General features: G+C 39.8%; 1 protein-coding gene across 12 annotated transcripts in view; it reads right to left on the bottom strand.

Annotated features, from left to right (window-relative positions):
* ANKRD44 (ankyrin repeat domain 44) overlaps positions 1–20,083 on the bottom strand; it is a 148,571-nt gene that overhangs the window by 32,151 nt on the left and 96,337 nt on the right. For 5 of the 12 annotated variants that reach the window (XM_035332247.1, XM_035332238.1, XM_035332246.1 and 2 more), the window contains exons 10-16: positions 17,777–17,891; positions 14,361–14,443; positions 12,933–13,050; positions 10,525–10,593; positions 7,797–7,937; positions 4,714–4,797; positions 3,575–3,686 (exon numbers count right to left, since the gene is read on the bottom strand). In XM_035332247.1, coding sequence (XP_035188138.1) covers positions 3,575–3,686; positions 4,714–4,797; positions 7,797–7,937; positions 10,525–10,593; positions 12,933–13,050; positions 14,361–14,443; positions 17,777–17,891 — 722 coding nt within the window. The remainder of the gene's footprint in view (positions 1–3,574; positions 3,687–4,713; positions 4,798–7,796; positions 7,938–10,524; positions 10,594–12,932; positions 13,051–14,360; positions 14,444–17,776; positions 17,892–20,083) is intronic. The other 7 variants (XM_035332248.1, XM_035332239.1, XM_035332242.1 and 4 more) reach the window with 4 other exon arrangements.

The following is a 20,083-nucleotide window of genomic DNA, read 5'->3' as shown; positions in this document are numbered from 1 at the left end:
GACTGGCCCTCCAGAATGCAGTTTAATGTGAAATTACCATTTAAATTTCACTCTTTCCACACTGACAAGGATTTTGTGATAAGAGATTGTTTCAATGAGAAATACACTCCCCCTCAAACTACTGCAGTCTGGTGATGTGATCAACTCTAACACACCAGATAGCAACCTTGACCAATATCCCTGACTACCAAGCACCCAAGAAGTCAGTCCCACTCTAAAGAAACACGAGGTTATATTTTAGAAGTACAAAAGCAGATGAGGGAGACTGAGTTTTACTTGCTCACAAGCACACATGCCCACCACTCAGCCTATAGGAATGGCTCATTACAGATGAAGAAAGAATTCAAGAATCTTCTTCCATTCTTCTCTTTTTAGCCACATCAGGTCACTCATTGCAGAGCAGCTGCCCCACTAACATCCCAGATAACCCAAAGGTCCTCCAGAAAACAGCTTCTGGCACTGGGCCCTGTGGTTGAACACACAAACACAAACCTTATTTCTTTGGGTCAAAGAGTATGGCCTTTTCACTCTTAATCCTTAATTTTTCCTAATACCTCTGATCTCTCCACAACGAAATTTACCTAAATTCTTCCCAAAGTAATGGTCTCACAGGAACCACAAAAGCCAAAAAATGAAAACATATTTCTGCAGATAAACCAGGATTTCCCAAACTGTACTCAAGGTGTAAATATTTTGTCATGCTAGGAAGTTATGGTGCTTAAAGCACAGATTAGACCCTTAGCTAAGGAAGCTCCACTAGAGACTTCAGATTTTTTTATATTACCATTTATTTAAGTTAATTTAGGTACATATTATAAAAACCAGAAGGGCAGGAGAAAGAAAAAAATTAGTCTTACCAGCTCTTTGATACATTTGACATGTCCTAGAACACTGAAAAAACCATTAACATTTGGCTGAAGTTCGATGTTGTGTATATACAGAAGTACTAGTAACCATTACTCATAAAAATCAAACTGAGTGTTGCATCCGCTTTGCCTTAGTTTTGATCAGAATTAAAGCTCCATACTTTAAATGCTCTTCTTCCTGTAAGTTTTATGCCCACAACGAACCATTGTGTGGAACAGGGTAAGATAATTCTTAGGTATCTTTGACTATAAGATGCCAATAATCAATTAAAAAACATTTATAACAAGTGATAAAATAGTAAAATAAGTTCATTTGACACTGAAAAACATGTTTTTATTTCAGTAATTCTGCATTAAAAATCTATTCTTCAGGATAGAAGAGACTGGAAATATTTCAAAAGGCGTATTCCATATGACAGAGTTCCTGTGATACAGATTAGTGGTTCAAAGTTAGCACTTGGGCACCAATTTATCTGTTACTGCATGTGGGAAGCCAAAACCAAAAAAATCTGCCTGCCTATCTACAGACATATTTACACTGGAATTAGTGTTGCTGGGCTACCACTGTTCCTTGAGCAAGTACAACTAAAAACATGCTCAAAGCAAAATTACCTTTTGAGACTGGTCCCAGCTTTTTTGCCATTGTGGATAAAAGCAATGAGGGGAAGAAAAGAAAAATCAACGTAAACGTGATGCCTGTATCAATTATTTAGTCACTGCTACCAAATATAAATAAATACTAAACTTGGGACTTGGTAACTCCCTAGATTTAAGGGACAAATGCTCATTGAACAAAAAAGAGTCAGCTACTCTGAGCTGCCTATCAAACCCTAAATACCAATGGCAAAATCGTGGTCCTCATGGACCCCACGGTCCTCAGGTATACAACCTAGTACACAAAGTGGTCCTTTGCAGACAAAAAGCTAAAATCCCTAGCAATGTTCTTTCATAGAGACACACAAAACAGCTGTATGGCTCTAGCTCTGCAAATGATGCTTGGCTTTCATTTTTAATACTGCAGCCATAGTCTCAAATACGGGAGGATTAACATGGAAAAACACTGAATTTCTCTGTCCAAATATAGTACACTTGCTGCATTGCTGCCTCTCACCCACAGTTTGCATGTCACCCTTCAAAATTAAAGAAAAATCAACACCTCTGATACATGCTGCACTCCCAGTTCTTCCTTTTGTCTAGCATGCCTACGTAACACTGGGACTTGATAGCAGGTTATTGTCTATAACTGATACATTGTGAGAAAACATGCCCAGCAGCAAGCATAAGAAAAGAGAGGAGACCTTGCTCTGTGCCTGCTCTGCACCCAGCAGCACACAGGGACTACAATCTGAAGGCTGAAAGACACTGTTAGAGGGAGCTCTGCTCATGTCACGCACGAACCTGGGGATAAGACACGGGTAAGGCTGTGATACACATTGCTGTGGGCATACAAGCATAGGCTTGCACACTGCACAGAGCAGACTATATATACGCCCTTCAAATGCCAAGAGCATTTGCTTCTGGTCCAAATCTGCTGCAGGCACAGCAGAGTATTGCTCCGTCCCCATGGGCAGAATCACGTGCGAGGAGATGGCTCTAAACAAGGAAAGGCCAAATGGCTGCCACAAGTGAAAAAGGAGCAGTGATACCCTAAGTGTCCTAAATATATTTGTGCACACAGGTGGGAGCTAAAAAGGCTTAGCACCCCACCTGCAATTGTGACCCAGGGCTGCCCTGGTGTAATGACAGGTCAGCCGTTCCTAGCTCTGGTGTCCCTAGGGTAGGACAGCTGCAAGATTCCCCCAACAGTGGCAGTAACTGACAGCACCCATGCATGTGGTATGAAAGCAGCATGTGTCGTGCAGGAATCCTTCTCAATAATTAAGTACTTTGGCTCTTTAACAAAGAAAGAACAAACCAAACAACATAAAACACTAAACAACACACAATGGTTGTACTAAGGCCTAGCTCTCTATATCATTTTCTAGTTATAGCTTCTTTAAAAAAAAAAATAATAAAAAAAATAGAATTGGATCACCCTGTATATCAGGCAGTTCAGGTAAGATCCATTTTCATGACACTTCTATTTATTTATTTTCAACTCTCAAACTACTAGGAATCCACACTATAAAACTCCCAAATTTTTGGCTTTTTATGAGATGCAATTTCTGATTGATGCACCAACAATGAAAATACAACAACTAATCAGCAGACACATGGCATACAAGGTTGATGATGGTTACTTTAACAATGCTGCTATTATTTCTTTTCAGGTTAAAAGGCATTGCAGGTATGCAGCTAACAAAAACTATTTACTCTCTCAGTCTGCAAGTCTGATAATGTGGCAGCTACAGAGGACACACACCACCATGCGGTGGGAACTATCCCTTATTAATGGCACATACACTAGGAACACTTTGACCACAGTTAAAAGTAATTTGAGCTCCATTCAAAGACAACATTTAAGCACCAGCTCGTTGAACAAGGACTGGATTATCAAGATGATCATGCTTTTAAGATGCACCTGTTTGCATGTATTTGAGTTTATTGCACCTTCCTGAGTTTACTGCAGGTTTTCACGACATTATAAATATCTAAGGAACTCAAATTGTAACCTTTGGGGCTGTTCACAATACTAGCATATAGACCACCCCCGCCCCCCCCCCATATATATCAGCAGATAGAGACCTCTGAACGGTGTGAGCACTCACCAGTTCCAAACACTGCCGGTGCCCATATGCGGCAGCATAATGCACAGTGTTGTACCCCTCTTTGTCTTGGATGGATGGATTGGCATCGTTCTGTAGCAGGAACTCCAGACACCTGTGAACAATTCATGAGTGTAACTCACTCTATTTAACAGACTTAGCCCTCACTGCAACTCGCAGTGGCACTGCAGACAGGCAGTTAATTCTGTGTTTTGAACCACACCTCAAATCATTTACAGGTTGCCCTCCTCTTCACCACATTTCACCAGTTTTTAACCAGAAAATCCCCACTCATTTTTGAGTGGGTATTAAAAACAATCATAAAAACAATTAATTAAAAACCATCTTAAACCCAACCTTTGCTGCTATTCTAGATTCCAAATTGGTCTTCTATTACAAAGCCTGAAAGTCACAACCCTGTACCATAATGCAAACAACTATGTTGAAAGAGCTACAATTGCTGCTATTTTATGCAAAAGCTCACAGACCACAGCACTGGCCTGCAGCTATATACTATGGCAAGCTGAAAAATTGGACTTTACTGAGTTAATTTCCTGGTATGTGTGTATATTAATGTATTTTCCTCTTTGTTAGCATTTTTAAATCATGTTTTTCAAAGGATCCCGTATGTTCTTCACAGCTCTTAACATTTTTCCTTATTCCATCAAGGTATTATCATTTTGTTACCATTACTTTCCTCAATATCTTGTAATTCATAGTGAATATATGGCTGCCACATGAAAAAGGGTATTTTTAAAACAAAAAATAAAAATCAATATGCAGCTGGATGAAAATGTTAATCCAAGCAAATAAATTGAAGAAGCCATTGACTGACTTCTCTTTGCTACATACACACTCAGTGCAAAGCATTAAAATAAGGCAGTGCATGGTACTAAAGAATTATTAAATTACTGAAGCAGTGTACTTTCAATTAAAAAAGAGCAACAACCACAGAAGCAGAAATATTAGGGAATACGCACACAGAGGAAAGCATAGAGCTTTTTTCTTTAGGTTAGCCCTCATTAAAGCCAGGCATTGTGTTTAGCAGAGCAATGAAAGAACAAAAGCAGAGTGTCAACTGCAGTGCAAAGCAGCGGCTTTCCAGAAGTGAAGTTTAACTTCTTTATTGACACCAAACTTACAATGCAGCTTCTTTTTCCTTCATCTCACTGGCTCTTTCAAGTTCTTCAGCATTTTCATGGGAGTTACCTAAAATATTCTTTCTTCTTAGCATAAACAACAGAAAAATGCAGCTTATTTTCAAAATATGAATATTATTTTGATGCAGTCTGCCACCCATCCCCAATCTCCTCTGCAAGAAGTTGACCTCCTCCAGCCAACAGTAAAAAAAAAAAAAAAAAAGTAAGTTTATGTAAATTTAATGAGCGTACCATGTGGATCTGCAGCAAGCAATGGAGACAACTACAACATGGCAGTTTATCATCCTGCCAGTCAATGCCAAAAAAAAAAAAAAAAAAAAAGGAAAGAAAATTCTGGTTTCTATCAGAAACAATTTGCTCATTACTTTCCAGAATCCTTCCATCTCTCCTACAGCAATGTTGTGTGTTCTGTTCGGTTCCCATTGCAGAGAGGAATTCAGGACTACCACAACTTGCTGCTTCCTACAATGACTTACTAGTAACATTAAAGATTCAGAGCACTGGGAAACTTTAGGTACTAATACTGAGGTAGTCTGTCTTGAATATGCTTTAGCTGTGTTGCTGACTCTCCTCACTTTCTGTGAAATATCTTGGCAACACCGTGAGATGTTGCCTCAGATTCTCAAATGCCTGGTCAGATTCTTTAGGTTCTTCTAAGAGCTCAGCATGTCTTCACACTCCTGCACACCTGGATCATTTGTGGCATCTCTGCTCCCCAGCCAAATGGGTGAAGACTGTGATTTGTGACCTTACAGTCAGATTGTGATTATGAACATGCTTGGCCACCAAGACCAACACATGCTTCCAAAATTCAATGAACAGGACAGATCAGTACCTTGAAAGGCCTGTAAAGAGGACTGTTTGCTACCTTCAGTCCCTATATAACACGCATATTCCAAATTGGATTCCGCACAACGCAGAACAGTACATTCTTTCCTTGTCATGCTATTTTCCATTTCTATTATTGAGATTTTATATTCTTCCTGTGGGTGCCAACAGTAACGGATTGCTCCACAAATCCAGGGTCTGTCTGATGGGCACTGACTCATAAAGAAAACTTATTTATCAATTAAAAAAAAACCCTCCCCTGAATGTTAACACTGTAAGCTCATGGATGGTCCTCGCGTGGTATCTTGAATAAAGATAATTGGTCAAGCTCAGAAAAGCTATAGGAGACACCCATGTACTGACCAGGATTTCAAACATCTCATATAAAAAAAAGAAAGCCCTATATGCATCTGCTTTGTTAACTAAAAATCAGTGAGATCCCAATATAGGATTTCCTGAACAGAATAAGCCATGATCTGGAAAAACAACACATATTCAGAAACTTGAATAATCTGTTTAAGGAAAATGTTTTTGTGATTTCCACTGCAGAAGGGGTATTTTTTTGAAGTCCATAAGTAAAAAGAGTTACCAGAATAGCTGAAACAGTCCAACTACCTTGCTGCACCAAGACTTCTATGTGCTCGTTAACTGCGCATGCCCAGAGTTAAATGATTTGGAATATTCTTTGGACTAACAGTGTCTGACCTTGGGAGATTGTCATTCAGAAGAAAAAAAAAAAAAAAAAAAAGCTGTCCTATAAAATCATGGACTGCAAATAACAATTCATCTATGCAACAAGATGACTTCTACAACATCTCAAACTGGAAAATCTACTAAGACAACATCACCACATCAGAATCAATTTATGTTTGGATTATGAGGGCAAATAAAGGTCACATATTGCGGCCAATGTTCAGAATGTGCTTAAATTAAGTTTTTATTTTATTTTTTCCATTACCAATAGAAGTAGCTACATCCTTAAGTTAACCAAGAGCTTGTTTACATGCAGGAGCATCACCTATAAAAGTCAGAAGATGAAAAACATACACTGAATTGCAATTCTCAATGTCCTGAGTAAGGCCTCGTCCTGGCAAGACAGATTTAGAAACAGTCAGTGCTGAGAGCCTTCATGTGAGGCTACTCTGTTTGTAATGCCAAGAACAGTGCTTTGAAGGGCCTGCTGCCTTCTTCCCAGCGTTGTTCAGGTTTGAGGTTGATAGGGAAGACATTTTAGATACCAGTATTATCATGGCAAATGAAGCAAATGATGAGGAAGCTATTGATGTTCAAGTATGGTAGCCAAATGTCTACCACAGGTTAAGGAGAAGTCAGAAGTGGCTCTGAGGTGATATTCTATTGGGAATGTGCCACACTTTTCTTTCCCCTTTAATTCAGACCTCTGCATATTAGCAACCAAAAAAATAGTTCCTTAGAGTCTGAAGGAGAGAGGTAGAGAAGCATGGGGTAACCTAAAATAAATACAGGTCACTAACAATTTTAAGAGAGCGCTAACAGGATAATTGGGCCTGCTTTATACAGTATGTTATGGGGAAGAGATTATGAAAACATGCAACTAACTGGGAATAAGAAACTGCAGTCAGTAATCACAGGATTTTTAAGTTTTGCAGCTGTTTTCCCCCTTCCAAACTTCTCTCAAAATAACAGCTTTGCATTCTGCCAAAGAATAATCCCTGGGCCTCTCTCCTCTTAGTCTCTAAAGAGCAGCCTATTTGGAGAGGGTGAGTGTTTTTATCAGCTCTGACAGTGGAGAGACTGATGGATAGGATCTATCCCATCTTTGCCAAAAAGTCTGTCAGAATGGCCAGATGCTTGTCACTGCAGTCCATCTGGGAAAACCTCTCCTACTGCTGCCTCTTCTCCCACCCCTTCTGATGGCCTTGCAAAGCAGATATGGAAAACTCTCTGAGCTTCCTTTAGTGAGGAAACTACACAGAGGAAAACAGAAGACAGAATGTTTGTAAAATAGTTCATTAGGACAGAGAGGCTGCAAAACTGTGTGTTACATGAAAGGTAAATTGTAGAGCTGAAATTCCACATCATCTAGGGATCTGGCATATAGTCAGCAATTCAGTGTGGAGTTGCGCATACATCTGAGAGAAATTCCTTTGCTAACAAAATCCTTTTTTTGGTTCAAATGGCATAGCATCACGAAGAGAGCAGAATGACACTGACTAGGCAAAACACTTGAAATAAAGAATACAAATAGGTTCTCTTACTTTCGGTCCATGTCAGAAGCAGCAGCATAGTGCAAAGGGGTGCGCCCCCAGTCATCTGTTTCGTTAATATTGGCTCCGGTTGTCACCAGTGTCTCAATACAGTGGAAATGACAATTTGCAGCTGCATAGTGCAAAGGTGTCCTGAAACACAAGTGACAGTTTGTTACCTCATGTTCCAGCATGCACTGCCGGGGATAACAATAAAGCTTAACTGCTCTATTCCTACAGATTCCCAGCAAGTCAATACCAGCACCTTGTTCCTCTGATGAAATGCAAAAGTTATGCAAATTGAACAAATTACTGTTATTAGGAGGTTTTGGTGCTCCTACCAAGCCTAGTGGCTAAGAGATCCCAAATCTGCATCTTGCAAACAACGTGTTCCCAGTGAGATCTACTGCTGCTGCTCTGTGTACACCACTATGTGCCTCCAGCTGGGAGGCAGAGAAGAGGAGGACATCCCTCGCAACATCTTATTTGACTGCCCATGACGAGAGAAATACATGTAAGTGTGTGTATATATATATATACATATATATATATATATGTATATATACATATATATATATATATATATCACATAAGTAAAGCACAGCTATAGTTCTCACCACTTTATAACTCCAAAGTAAATCCCTTTCCTAATATCCCCAAAAGAAGAAAACAAAACCTATGGTATGGAGACACACAATGTGTTTCTCCTGTCTCAAAAATATTCCCACATCGGAGCAGACTAAGCTTTTTCTAACTCAAGGTACTTAAAATAGACCTTTTAGGAAAAAAAAAAAAAAAAAAAAAAAATTGGAAATGAATCTGCCACACACTTAACAACAGGCAGGGCTGTACAAACTGAACAGAGCAACTGACCCAGGCTTTATTATCCCCTCCCTTACAGTTGCCTTTTTTTTTTTTTTCTGTTTATATAATAATACATATATAAACTCTCTTCTAAGGCTGACTTTGCATAGCATTATTCTTTTAAGGCTGACTTTGCATAGCATTATTATGCTTTTATATTTTTTATTATGCACAGTCAACGCTTTAAAAGCTTCGTTGTCCACAGGACGGAATTAAGTTTGGTTTCTCTGCAGTCTGATAATCCACCTGCTATGCAGCACTGCTCAACATGACTGGGGACATGTGTCTCAGTAGTCAAACGTGCCTCTGCCAAGGCTCAGCTCCAGTTGTTCACTTTGACTAGTTTCAGCTGCTCAGAATTACCCCACGGAGGCAACCCCTCTCCAGACAATGAAACTACAGTTTGTATACAGCTCCAAAATCATCTTGGCATAGGCAGGCTTAGCAGCACCAGAGGTGGGCTGCGACAGAGACAGAGTTGTGCGAGGATCCCATCACACTGGCAAATTCCAAAGCCCAAGAAAAGATTCATTGTGAGGGAAAATTCAGCATGCCACATGCTCAGCACACCCACTTCAAAGCCTGAATGTCGTTCAGAGAGAGCTCACTTTGTCAGAACAATTTCCAGTAGGGTTGAAACTCTCAAAGGCTCCCTCTGCTACACAAAAATCCTTGACTAGTTTAAATTCATTTGTTCCTTAAAATCATATACTTTCAATTTGGTGGAAGTTGTTTAAAAACAAACTAACAAGAAAAAACACAGAAACAGAGTATAGTTCATTTTTGAACCTGGTTCATTTAAATGGGACAGAAGAATATCTTAATTTTTATTTACATATCTGACACTTCTACTGGGTATATTGAAAGGATATGAATAATAATCAGCGCTGTCCCTCTACCAGGAAGTACCATCCACAGTGCCCGAGCCATGCTGGAACCTTTCAGCTGCCATTCATTTATGTTAGTATAATGACAAGGCTTTTAGTACATCCTGCCTGAAAAACAGGTACCCCAGCAGTATTTACAGAGAATTTCTGCAGCATCTTGAGTTCAAGTGCAGTTACCGTCATCAAACAGTTAACTTGAATTCACCTTCCTCACTGATCTAAAGCAACTGCAAATGTATGCATATCTATCATGATTTACAGCTTCACAGAAGCAGGAAACCCAGGCTCAGTGCTTAGGCACCTCGCTGCCACAGCTGAGGGTGGATGATAATGTACCCATTACAGGGCTGTATGGCCACAGCAGTGATATAGAAATGTGTAGTGGCACAACCCGCTATCACACAAAACACAACATACTGAACCAAATGGTGCTATTAGGTTGGCTATAGCTCTTCCCCTGCTCTAATTCCACCCCTGTGTTTTAGGGAACCTGCTTTGGAAAACATCTGGCTTGTTGAAAAAACACATGACAAAATGCTTGAGAGATTCTGCGGCAATCAAAGAGTGAAATCTCTGCATCCATTCCTGGCATAGCAACACTCATAGCAACACTTCATACGGAAGGGAAAAAAATTTAGGAAGCACGTCAAATAGCAGCTACCCTTCCCATCATAACAACGGTGCTGTCTTGGGCACACCAGCACTAGAATTCAGGCAATAAGAAAAGCAATGAGGGAAAAATAATACACCTGTGATATTTTTAAAACATAAAACTTGAGAGGGTGGGATGGCTTTTATGTAAATAATGAAGTCTGCACCTGTCTGGCATATAACTGTAGCAGCAGTTCTGTAGGGAAAGCCAAACTCCTATTTTATTTTACTGTCATTTTTCCTGGAACGCACAATTTCCAGACTGAGGAGGTCCTTCTTCCTTGACTGCTAGATTCTCCCTTTACTTTTTTTTTAAATTAGCCTCATAATTTACTTACCTCCCACATTTGTCCTTCTTATTAAAATCTGCTCCACTGCTTTGCAAGAGTTTTATACATTCAACATTACTGAAAAGAGAAGTAAAAAAAATAATAATAAAGCATGAACAAAGCAGAAGCTTACATCTTGATTGCCTCCCCACCCCCAAACAGGAAAAGTTACTCTACTATTGTACTATTTGCAGTGCAATATCAGGGTACAGCCAACTACAACCTGAAATTCAATCATAGCAAACAGAAAGTGACTGTTTAAAAGTCACTTTCCTTTGTTTCTAGAAAACCTCAGGCTTCTCTTCTGCAGAAGAAAAATAAATATTTTTTCCAAAGAAAAAGCAGTAAATATGATCTGAATTCAGTGTGTTTGGAGATTTTCAAAGGGAGTCATACTCTCATGCTTCCCACACTGAAATGCTATTTTATGAGAGCTTTTAAAGTTGTTGCTAGCTTATAAAATGTCAGTCTAATAATGAAGAGGTGACATTTAACAAAATCCACCCCTTCTAGAAAAGCAGTCAACAGTAAGCACGGTGCTAAAATCCTGCTTACTTCAGTAAGATTCAATTACGAGAGTAACTTTTAAGTTCATTTTCATATAATTTGTTGACAACTGATAGATTTAAGCATGTCTTTAAGTGCATAGCTGAATAAGAGGCATAAGTATTTAAAATGAATGCCAGATTTAAACTGCATTTATATAAGTGGATGAGTTGGGCTCCATTGTTTCTTTTACCCATTCAAAGAATTCAACACAGATTCTTCGCATCATTTAAAGCCAGGTGATTTTTAATGGAAAATATAGCAGCTAAATTTCTTTGCAATTTAGGAGAATAAATATATGACCCCCAGCCAGAAAGTGACGTAAAGAAGCATAGCACTTTCCACAACTTCTTTATCATTAACAGGGGCAATAAATCATTTCTGTTCACAACCAGATGAGCAGACCTTTGAAGTATGTTGTTTGCTACATACCCATACAACTCCCATTAATGTAATGGGAGAAACAGGCATGTGTCAGGGGAAATAAATAATAAATGCTTTTTGCATAGCTCCAGTTCCAGGGAAAAAAATGGTGGGATGCGGTACGTTGGCATGTGTTCATCCCTACTCTAAACTGCTATTGCATAAACACTCACCACAACTCACTAAAAATAAAAATACTTGTTAGTGATGACAATTGTAGTAAACCACTGGAAAAAACATGACTTATTTTCATAAACTACTTTTGCTTCTTATAAAGCCTCTCTTTCGTTCTCTTTTGGATTTCCAGGTTGTTTTTATTATTCTTTTGGAGTGCAGCCTTACTGAAGAGGTAGCATCTGAAGCATACCATAATAATTTCAATCCAAGCAAGAATCATACCTCTTCTATTAATAACAGAAGACAAGTATCAACAAGAAAAATATCATAATAATAAAGATCAATTCCATTAGGTGTCTGTAATTACGAAAATTTTGTGATATATCTGTTTTGATTCACCACGAAGAAAAGAAACTTCCTGAAAGATCGCCAAGTATTCACTGTGGATGACCATTTCTGCTTGCTAAAATCATAGAGAATGGAGACCGAGTTCTAGCCAAGGCTCCATTTGAGCTGTTTTCTGAGCCACAGTCCTCCACAGAAGAGTCAAAACTCAATGCTTGCCAAATGTTTTGTCCTTTTGCTAGGTTAACTACACAGAGCTCCACTGACAATTATTTGGAAACATTTAAACTAACTGCTTGCTACATTTACAACATAAATTGAGGTATTTCAGTTTTAATTTGTTTCCATTTCCGTGCTCCCAGCACTCATCAGGAATGCATCATTCTGAAAGGGTAAGTCTTTGGCTTTCTGATCTGGTGATTTTTGTGTCGTTGTTTTAAGAACTTTTAAACTTGTACCTGAAAACTGGGAGGGAGAGCTGCATTTGGACTCCAGGGTTGCTGCCTCAAGGACACTGTTGTGTTTTGAGGCAAGAATACAATCCAACGGAGGAAGCTGGGAATAACTGCCCTGCCAGCAGCATCCCAGGAGCCACAGTTCCTTCTCCTTACTCTGCTTTGCGTCAGGAACTGTCACTTTTCCGCTCACTACTGGCCCTCAGCAACTCTTACGGCAATAAACCGATCTGGGTGAGCACACAGCACTCCAACCCAAAGCTGAAGCAGTCTTCACAGGGGCACAAAAAGGAAGCTTTACCCTACGTCTGAAACTCGTGCTTCAATCACAACCCAGCTGTCTGTTTTAGAGGAGTCCTTTCAGACCACCTCCTTCGCTTTGCAAGCAATGTGTGCATGAGAGCAGTGGCAAAATACAACCTCAAGTGACCAGAATTTGACATCTGTGGATGGCACAGACAAACTGGCTTGCACCAAATCTGAGATGAAAGCACAAAATAACTTGTAACAGCTACAGTCACAACTACTCACCCTCCTGCAGCCGCAGCGTGGAGGCATGTTCTTCCAAAACTATCAGGGGTGTCTATTTCAAAGCCTGCAGACAGCACGTGCTCATTACTAAACAAGGACACTATGCTATACTTTTGTCCTAGTTAAACCACAAGAAACATTGCAGAGACAGAAAAATAAGTTAGTTAGAAAAAACAGTACGCAAGCAACTACAGTCAGAAAGAGGTTGTCACGGAAACAGTGAGCGGCTGCTCTGCTTTGGCAGCTCTATAAAAAGAGCTGTGAAGTCAACAAGAATTTAGTTCCGCATCCAGCTCTGCGCCACATCCCTATTTAAAACCACGACAGGCATTCAGGAGTTAGATACTTATTGAGATAACTACGACAGCAGGACATGGAGACAGAAAGCGTGAAGAGATGAGAAAAACTAGAGTCAGCCTGAGCATGAAATAGGGTAATTTCTATTGGGTGCGGGTTTAGGTTTAGTTTTTTGAAAGAGGCTTCCAGGAGTGTGCAGGGATAGTCATGAAGATTCACAAGGCCAAACTACAAGCCTGTCAGTGGTCACCCAGAGCTCCCTTTCCCTTCCTGATCTGATGGTCAAGACCAACACATACGTAGGTTTACTGTAATGATAAGGAATTATCATTTTTCACACTTTTTTATACCTTAGATGACTCAAGCTTAGGGAAAAAAGTAGTTGTAGGAGATTTTGTGTGTTGAGTAATGAAATACTTTTCTAGGAAAAAAAATGATCTGCCTTGTTAGTTTTTTGTGTGTGTTTTTTTTTTTTTTTAATTGGGTTTTTGTTTGTTTCTTTGTTTTTTAAACTCACACAAACTCTTGCCTAGAAAAAACAACATTTAGGATTTGGCTTATTACTGCCTCTTTTGAAATGGTTGTGTCAGCAGACTCCTGCTGTTTTTGCTTTGGGCTCTGGTAAGGATCTTGGGACCATAGACTACACCTTCACTAATTTCCCCTCTTGCACGTGCAGAACTTTGGCCAGCCTTTACTCTGGCCAAATTCAGAAACATACTTTAGCTGTAACTAAGATACAGCATGCCAACAAGATGCAAACACCTGTGCAAGTGTGGGCTTCAAGGAGATAATTTTGTCAATTACTTCTTTGAGGAGAGAGAAAAAAAATTGTGTCTTGCATGCCTAAAATTTGGAAAAGCATCCTGAATTTTCTCCCTCTTCTCAGTGAATTAATATAAACCCTCTTTGCCTACCAGGAGAAAAGGGCTTTGGGCATGAACAATACAGGATGCAAGGAATTACCAGCATGCTGTTAGGAAAGCCTCGCACACTCCGTACACCACACCAGGCAGCAGCACAGGAAATATTTCATTTGAACAATTCACAACAATGGGTATAAAGGGGCTGTAAGCAGCACAGACACACGTTACTGAGCTCCACAGATGCCGCTTGGCTTGTTTTACTTACCCGATGACAACAATTTCCTGCAGCAGTCTGAGTGAGCATTCAGGGCTGCTAGGTGTAGAGGGAACATGTTGTGGATCCCACACCTGAAAGGCACAACAGCCTCATTAGACGAGGTCATGTAACAATACAGGTGGCGTACAAACACAGCACATGAAAAGGTCCTTCCATGAAGGCAGCATTTTTGATCCTTTTTAAGGAAAATTCTTCCTGCCTTGTTAATTTTATCTGTGTTTCATTACCGTCCTTCTCAGGAGTTAAAAAATTCTGATACAGAAAAATCTTGGCATTATGCTTTGAACAGAATGTGGTAGGAAGGTTTCTAAAAATGGGAAAGCTAGGGTAAAGGAGAAAGCAAGGGAGCAAAAACTGCTAAGAATCAATCTCCCAGCATGGGATGCACGTATTTCTGCATCAGCTAAACATACCATAATGGCCATTCTGAGGGGTAAAAGTAAACGCCAGAAGCTTTTTAGTATTATTTCTGAAATCCATTTTTACTGCAGTAAACATCCTTTAGATAACTCTTGCTTGGGTTTTCAAAGCCTCCCCTTCTTCCCTCTCCCCTGGGGCTAGTGTAGCCAATTATTCTTTTTCACATTTTCCTTTAGGGTGCCATGACACTTAGGGTTTTCCTCCCACATCCTAATAACTGATCATCTAATCCTGTTTGCTCCAGCTACTGTCGTCACATGCTCTTTCACTCCCCACCCCTTTAATACATGTCCCTCCTTTTCAATTACACTATAAACTCCTCTGAACAGACATACAGGGTTAAACAAAAACGAAACAAAAAAAAGTAGACACATCTTTATGCTAAACCTGTATCAGGCAACCACACAGTTCTTATACAAGTCATACACTCAGCAGCTTTCATTAACATTAGCAAATCATCCCAGTTCAGACCCTAACCATGCCACTGTCTACTGTCTTAGAAAACTTCTGGGTTTGGACATCTTGGCTTCTGTCGTTGAGCATCAATTTGCGATTAGTATCTTGTTATTCTAGAAATACCATTAAGCAGTCCTCCAACTGCATATAAACGCAGAGCCTATGTAACCAACTATCTCAACAAGATGATTATCTCCTGACTGCTCCAGCCAATACATTTTTAAAGAATGACAAACTCTTGAACAACAGCAGATGGATTCCTCTCTGTAAGACAACTGGTGATCACCTCATGGAAGAGGATTTTAGATCCAGACCGAAGACAAAGGAACTTTTTTTTTCTGCAAATTTGTCTTCCTTGCTGCTTCACTACATTAAAGAGTGACTTGAGGTGCTGCACAAATATTCTTTTGCCAGTATCGTTTTCTACATCATAGAGTAAATCTCTTAAAAGATGATCTGTCAGTCTGTTCTTTAAAAGGAAGCAGCACAAGCTTCATCAAGCTGCTGCGTCTGTATAAGTAGGTTGCATTTTTTAGCTGTGGACTCATTTATTTAAGCAAACATTGGACATACTGTATTGACATTGCTTCTACACCCATTTCCCTCCATCTCCTCCTCCATCTAGCTATCTCGAGCAATATTTTTCTTCTTTTAGGTCCAGATTTCCACCCAGCACACGTTTTGGCTGGTTTCCATACACTCTGCACATCTGCTAGCCAGTCACACTTCTCCAGCACTGTTCACACGGGTTCCTCCCATCACTTACACACTCTCTCCTTAAAATGCAATTGCCTCAAAGACTGACTGAGCTGTTTGCAGTTGTTGCTAACATGTTGAATTCTCTCTTTCAAAACCAGTTTGGGGAGCTCAGCCAGAGCTATTCATGTGCAATACATATAAAAGCCCACTCCCAGTGTTTCAATGCTCCTTGTTGAGCACAATAGCATCACTTGGATCTGCCTGGTATCTCTGGTTATCCCACTTCACTTATTTCTGGTGCTGGTAGAAGTAATTTATTTGATCAATATTCAAGTCACCCAAGTGCCAAATAGAAATTTCTAACTGGATAACCTTGAGTCCAAGAGGGGCTATCCCGTAGCATCTCATTTTACCCTGAAGCCTCAAGAAAACAGGCAGACTGAGACTTACTGTACTGTCAAAAGCACTAGCTAACATACACATTAAAAAAATAAATAAAAAGACACCAAGATCTTCTCATTAGCTATGTTAACAGAATCCGGTAACATTAGCTGAAGCCTGTGGAATTTCATTATCCATGACAACTGAAGATCTGTTCCACCTTCTGAGATTGCGTGGCGACAGTCATATTTGATATATGAACATGGGCAAAAGTGTCACTTCCTTTACCATGCTCAAGCAAACAAACAGAAAGAGCTGCAAGTATTTTCAAAACTAAACCCAGCACATTTACATCTGCAATCAGGTTTTTCTGTCGAGGTAAGTCAAGAGGAGTCATTCATTTCTACAGTGCTTTCTAGGTGGAAGACTTTTAAATTTTATTTTGGAGATGTGCAGCTAATAGCTGAAAACAGATTTATGTAATCAGAATCTGCTAAAAACACACAGGTATCTCTCATGGCATGATATTACTCTGTTTTTAAACCCCTTTGTTTACCTTCAGGTTTGCTGTTTTCTTTTTGATGGACTATAAGAACCTGAACATAAATTATCAATACTCAACTACTCTTAAAAATCAAGCACCTCCCAATGGTTGGGACTATAGTAACTGTCTATTGTGGGTGCAGTCTTGACACAAGTACAAGACAAAAAAAAGAAGAGAAAAAGGAAAAAAAAAACTGAACTGAAGCAGAAAACACTAACAACGTTTAGAAATTTGTGTCCAATTTCAACTCATTACCCCTCTATTCAGAAAGGCCCCATGAACCAAATAAAATCAGTCCTATTATTTCAGCCATCTGGCTATCAGAAACCATGCAAAATCAAGGCAAGCTCTACAGTTATACTGAGATCAGGCTTAGTAACATCTGCTTTGCAATACTGCATTTCTATTGATTATCCTATGGCATACCAAAAGATATGAAATTACAGAATAGTCATGGTGTACGACAGGTCACTGTTAGACTAACTTAAATTCTAGGGAATATGCGTACAGTTCCCTTTGAAGGCACTTGAATTTTTTTTTCCAATGGTGTTTCCTATACAAACTCTTTGCTACATTCCTGCTGGAATAGCTGTGATCAAGATACACTTTATACATACATACTTCATGTACGTTTTATGTCCACGTGCCACATCAAAGCTTCAGGAAAAAGCAGCACTGGCACTACCTGCAACCACATAACTGTGCACAATAAGAGCTTAGCAGGGCTTCCTTCCCTTCTACCTGCACCACCATTCATACTTTAGTCCCATGTCACCCACTGAAGTGTAGTACAAATACATTTATCCATTTTAACCTCCTACTTCAGGAACTGAGGAGTAACTGTGGTTCCTGGCATTGGACATAACACTTGACCATTAGAAGCAGCTCCATCTCAGCCACCTACTTGGCAGTATCAGCTCCGCTGGTTATGAGGGTGTTAATCAAAAGCTCATGTCCATATCTTGCAGCCACATGCAGAGGAGTGTTACCGTCCTTATCGACACAGTCGATTTCCCCTCCTGCAAAAGACATTTTCATACAGTTTAACACCAAAAGATTAAGTGTGGACTAGTGACCACAAACGTTATTTCTCCCTAGTGAATGCAGCATAACCAGGCGACTGAACTTCGTAGACTGAGAACTGGCACATGCCAGCTGTCAACAGGCAGCCACTGGTACTGAATGTGGTCTGCCTGAAGTGCTTTCACCTCCCTCTCTAACTTCGGTGGATGGGGACCAGACAGTTGCATGGGATGACGTACAAGGGGCAAAGAACATGATTCAGACTTGCTGCTCACCTAAAGGTACAAATGCATGCCTTCTGTTAAAGTAAAAGAAGAAACTGCTGAAATTGCATCATGATTTGTTAACACATTGCCACTGAACCTTACCCACAAGGCGCCAATGTTAAACAGATGATTCAAGAAGACCAACAGGAACACTTTGCAAACTACAATTGTTTTGTGTGCCTTTTCTGTGTCTTACAACAAAAATAGACCGCTCTGTGTTTGACAGCGGCTGAGAGCAGCTGCTGGGGAGCAACACAATCACCTTTTCCTTGGTACATCTGCTCAGCTCTACCAAGCAGAACGTCAGCCCCCATCCTGAGGTGAAGGCTGCATTTGTCCTGTTGTGTTTAAGAACTCTTGGATTTCTCCATGGGATACAAAAGGGTAAGAAGGGACTTCAACAGGTCTAGTCAGCAGTTCAGGTTATTCTTTGTGATCTTGCTGAGAAACATCTGCCTAACCAACCTTTGAGACCTCCACAGACTGACACTCCACAGAACTCCAAACAACCTGTTTCGACATTTTCTTGCCCTATATTTAATCATCAGAAATTACTACACAGTGCTTAAACAGAACTTTTCCTGTTGCAGTTTAAGCCTGTCATCTCATGTTTTCTCTTCTCTGCTGCAGCTTTTGGCCCATGCAAGGATTCCTATCAAGCCCTTGTTTTCCTTTTTGGACCAAGCAACCCTCCTTCTTTCAGTCTCCCCTTGCAAATCAGATTTGCTGCACTCCAACCATTCTCATCCTTCCCCCAGTTTTTGACAGCTGGTCCACATCCTTCTGGAAGGAAAATGCCAAAAGCCAAAAACTGTACTACAGCAGATGTCTACCAATTCTGAGCTGAAAAAAAAGGATTAATTACTTCATGCCTGCTGGCTGTGCTATATACCTCTATACTCCTGTATGTTGTACATTTTTTTTGTTGGTGGTGTCGGTGGTGTTTTTTTATACTTTTTTTTTTTTTTTTTAAGCTGGCAACACCAAGACATTGTTGACTTGACTTGTGTTCAGCTTCTGATCCTCTATAAACCCCAGATCAGTTCTTGAGGAAATGCCACTCACCTGGCTGCTGCCATTCTGTATGTGTAACTGATATTCCTGCCTGTATGTGGTATCTCTCCTTTGCTTCACTTGCATTTCAACTTCTTCCTCCAACTGTACAGGATCTTTTTCAATTCTGACTCCACCTTCTACCAAACTAAAAGTTTCTCCCAACTTCATGCTTTCTGCAACCCTTAAAACCCCTTTTGCTATTCTACCATCCAAGTTGATAATGAAAATACTGAACAGTACTAGACACTGGAGGGAAACTCAAAAATCTCTTCATTACACTTTACATTTATTATTGTCTTAGTTTTTCTACCAGTTATGCACCCACACAGTAATATTTTCATCTAGACCATACTCCACTTGTTTGCAGTGATAATACTTCAGGAAAGTATTTAAAAGTCTTGCTAAAATGAGGATATGGTAATATTTACTGCATTTCCACCACACACGGGAGATAACAGGCCATAGAAAAAAAGAAGAAAAGTTCTACTAAAGCACTATACAAAATTTTCTAATTGTAAATAAAGCTCAGTGAAATGCCATAAGAGATTCCTTCCCTGGGGTGGAGTCTCCATCCATAGAGGGAGGTCTCCATGATCATTACCTGCCCACAGAAAAGTGAGACGACTGTGCTATATTCGCAAAGCCCATTGCCCTCCTGTAGAAGAGAACTATGTTTCAGCATACTTCACTCTTGGGGAAGCTATAGCAGATATTGCCTATGCCCTCCTTAAGTACTTAAAAAGTTGGTTTATTCATTCCTTTCAGAATTTTTGGCTGACATATATAATGTTTTCCAGCTTTCCTTTTTGCCCATTTTTGAAGATGGGTATCACACTCACAATTTTGTAATTTCAAGGTAAGCCAAC

Source organism: Oxyura jamaicensis, chromosome 7, assembly GCF_011077185.1.
Source record: "Oxyura jamaicensis isolate SHBP4307 breed ruddy duck chromosome 7, BPBGC_Ojam_1.0, whole genome shotgun sequence".
Taxonomy (NCBI): Eukaryota; Metazoa; Chordata; class Aves; order Anseriformes; family Anatidae; genus Oxyura; species Oxyura jamaicensis.
The sequence above is the reverse complement of the archived record's forward strand: the minus strand, read 5'-3'. Positions and strand labels throughout refer to the sequence as shown.